This window comes from Varroa jacobsoni, unplaced genomic scaffold, assembly GCF_002532875.2.
Source record: "Varroa jacobsoni isolate VJ856 unplaced genomic scaffold, vjacob_1.0 scaffold_135, whole genome shotgun sequence".
NCBI lineage: Eukaryota > Metazoa > Arthropoda > Arachnida > Mesostigmata > Varroidae > Varroa > Varroa jacobsoni.
The window spans coordinates 143,876-146,409 of NW_019213037.1; the positions used below are offsets into that span (position 1 = coordinate 143,876).

The window sequence follows — 2,534 nt, forward strand, 5'->3', positions numbered from 1 at the left end:
TTTGAAATATCGAGACCTCTCGTGATCACGGCACCGTTTATTAAATAAGCTAGTACCCATCAACATTAGAGGGACAAGGTTATACACTTACTGTGCGCTGCCTATATCGGGGTTTCCTTATTTTGGATAATCATTAAAAGGGGGATCAAGAGCACATACACTGAGTTCTGCTTGTCTGGGTCAGTCTTTTTGAAGCGTCCCAAGCGAACCAATTAGTCTGAAGACGACAATAGTGTCGCCAGCTCCATCTGCATGACCGCAACCCCTGTCACTGCTGTGACACAAATAGAAATGCCAAGAAGACGATAAAGCCAAAACTGAAAATCTGTGGCAGTGAACGAAATAAACGAGTTTGTGAGTCTGTCTTGCCGTTATTGTGGTATCTAGAGATGCTTAATCAATAAGTGCCACGTCGCCATCTGCTTTCACCGTTATCACCAGCGAATTCTATAAAGAATGTCATAAATCTTACTGTTCATGGTAATCCCAAGCAAGATCGATTGCTCTTGGCGTAGTACTAATGGTCACTGGATAATCAAAGACATACATTTTTGTTGCTTTATTTACTGGAAGTTGAAACGAAATCCCAGCGATCGCGCCTTTTTGAAAAGAAAAACTGAAAAAATAGCTAGTCGACGAAAAATAAGGTTTTACGGTAAACATCGCATCCTACTTTTAAGGAGCGTTTAGGGGGAATATGTGCACTATATTTTCTTAATCAGCTTTAAGTTACCCAGGTAATAGACGGTTGTTAAATTCAGCGGAGGACTTGTATTATGTCACGCTGAGTTTGGTCTTCTAAGGAAATATTAAATATTATAAAACTGAATGAAAGCCTTTGAATAGCTGCTTCATTTATAGTCCTAAGCGTCGTTTGTCATGCACGTGCGTATGACCCGTTGTATAACGGACGACGTAAAAAGGTCTGCTTCGACCTAATTTACAATACAATAAATAATAGTGTTGCTTGTAGTGTGTACATGTTGATATATTGCGATAGCTGCTAAGCCTTAATTGTTAAACCCACTCAACACCAAGACAGGAAACTTTTTTCTGGAGAAGGTAAATTAGGACCAAAAAACGGTCTGGAATCACAGAATGGTGGTGTTTTTGCACTATGACCGTACTGTGACCTATGAGTAACGAAAGCCAGTTATATATACAGTTATTGATCACGAATTGTTTCTTTTATTGAATACAATCACCTCTTCTAAGAAACAGTTACGTAACGGATTCGCTCTGAATAGCCTGACGCCACGACGAAATAGTCGCAGCGGACCTATAAATTATGAGTTAATAATCTGTACAATGCACTAATACGTATGCTTATCTAGTTAGCTATAGTTGCCTCGTTCATGTTTCATGCATCTTAAGGGTATTGAGTAAACTAGGAACGAACTTCCAACCTTAACCTTTTCCAATGACAAGTATGCAGGTAACATTCTGGTAACGGTACAAACTGCACTAACATTCTTCAAGAGTCAGTTTTTTTTCACGATATTTATAATCGACAACTGTACCAACGGGAAGATAGCTGCGATACACGTGATAAGCATATGAAGAGTAGAAAATGTAATTTGGTATCTTAAAAATTTTACCTCTACACACATCATTAGATTATTGTTTATTAATTACCCAGAAATTGATCTTCTTCATAGCCTATACTATTTATGTTTTAGAAACAAGCACATAGGTCTCATTTGCTAATCTAGTAGCCTGAACTAATATCAAGAACATCATGTACACCTCGCATGCAGTTCTGTGCCGAAGTCATAAAAGTCATTTCCACAAATGATGCAAAATGTTATCTCTAATACCGACCATTGGATAACGCCATAATCAATATTTCTTTTTTTTATACATTTCAAGCATTTATCTTTTGTTTACTATAAATGTTTCTAATACAAACGTTACGCTTCAAACTGCCGCTACTTCACAAACCTATTAAACTCCATTTCATAACTTACCCCATCTAGTGGCAAATCCAAGCGAACGTTTTCGGCTTCCTGGCATAATCTATCAAAAGGCGTATGCACTTTAATAAACACATAATCGCCGACGACTTCTTCCTCAAACCCCAGACCTTCCTGCTTCATTGCCAACTCAAATAACCGGCGATGCCTGAAATCGATCCACTATATAATTACAGATTTTGGCGAGACATAGTTATCGAACAGCTATCTTATTATGCACGACGTATTTTTTACGATAGTTAAAGGAATCTTTATCTCCCACTTACTACCTACTGTGCGCTTTGCGCGAAATTCCCACTTAATATAAACTCAATGTTCTCGCTTATTGAGCTTTACGATCATTCTGTGTTGCTATTGTTACTTCGCTGTTCACGAATACAAAGGAGAGATGAAAATTTTACGCTTCTTCTATAACGTAAAAGCCAACAGCCATAAGGTTAAGTATTTGAACAGAGGTCGACTTAGGAGTATCATACCATCCCGAAATCTCTTAATTATTCCACGCAGAGAGATATAGACACACACACACTCACAGAAATACCCACACAGACACATACACAG

The 2,534-nt window shown here is 38.1% G+C and overlaps 1 protein-coding gene across 1 annotated transcript in view; it reads right to left on the reverse strand.

Annotated features, from left to right (window-relative positions):
• The window catches only part of LOC111268415 (anoctamin-7), a gene marked incomplete at its 5' end in the record, with an annotated part of 26,556 nt that extends 24,435 nt beyond the window's left edge, over positions 1 to 2,121 (reverse strand). The window contains 1 exon segment of the mRNA XM_086971697.1: positions 1,968 to 2,121. Within this exon segment, the coding sequence (XP_086827823.1) occupies positions 1,968 to 2,121 (154 nt within the window).
• Between the last annotated feature and the right edge of the window lie 413 nt (positions 2,122 to 2,534).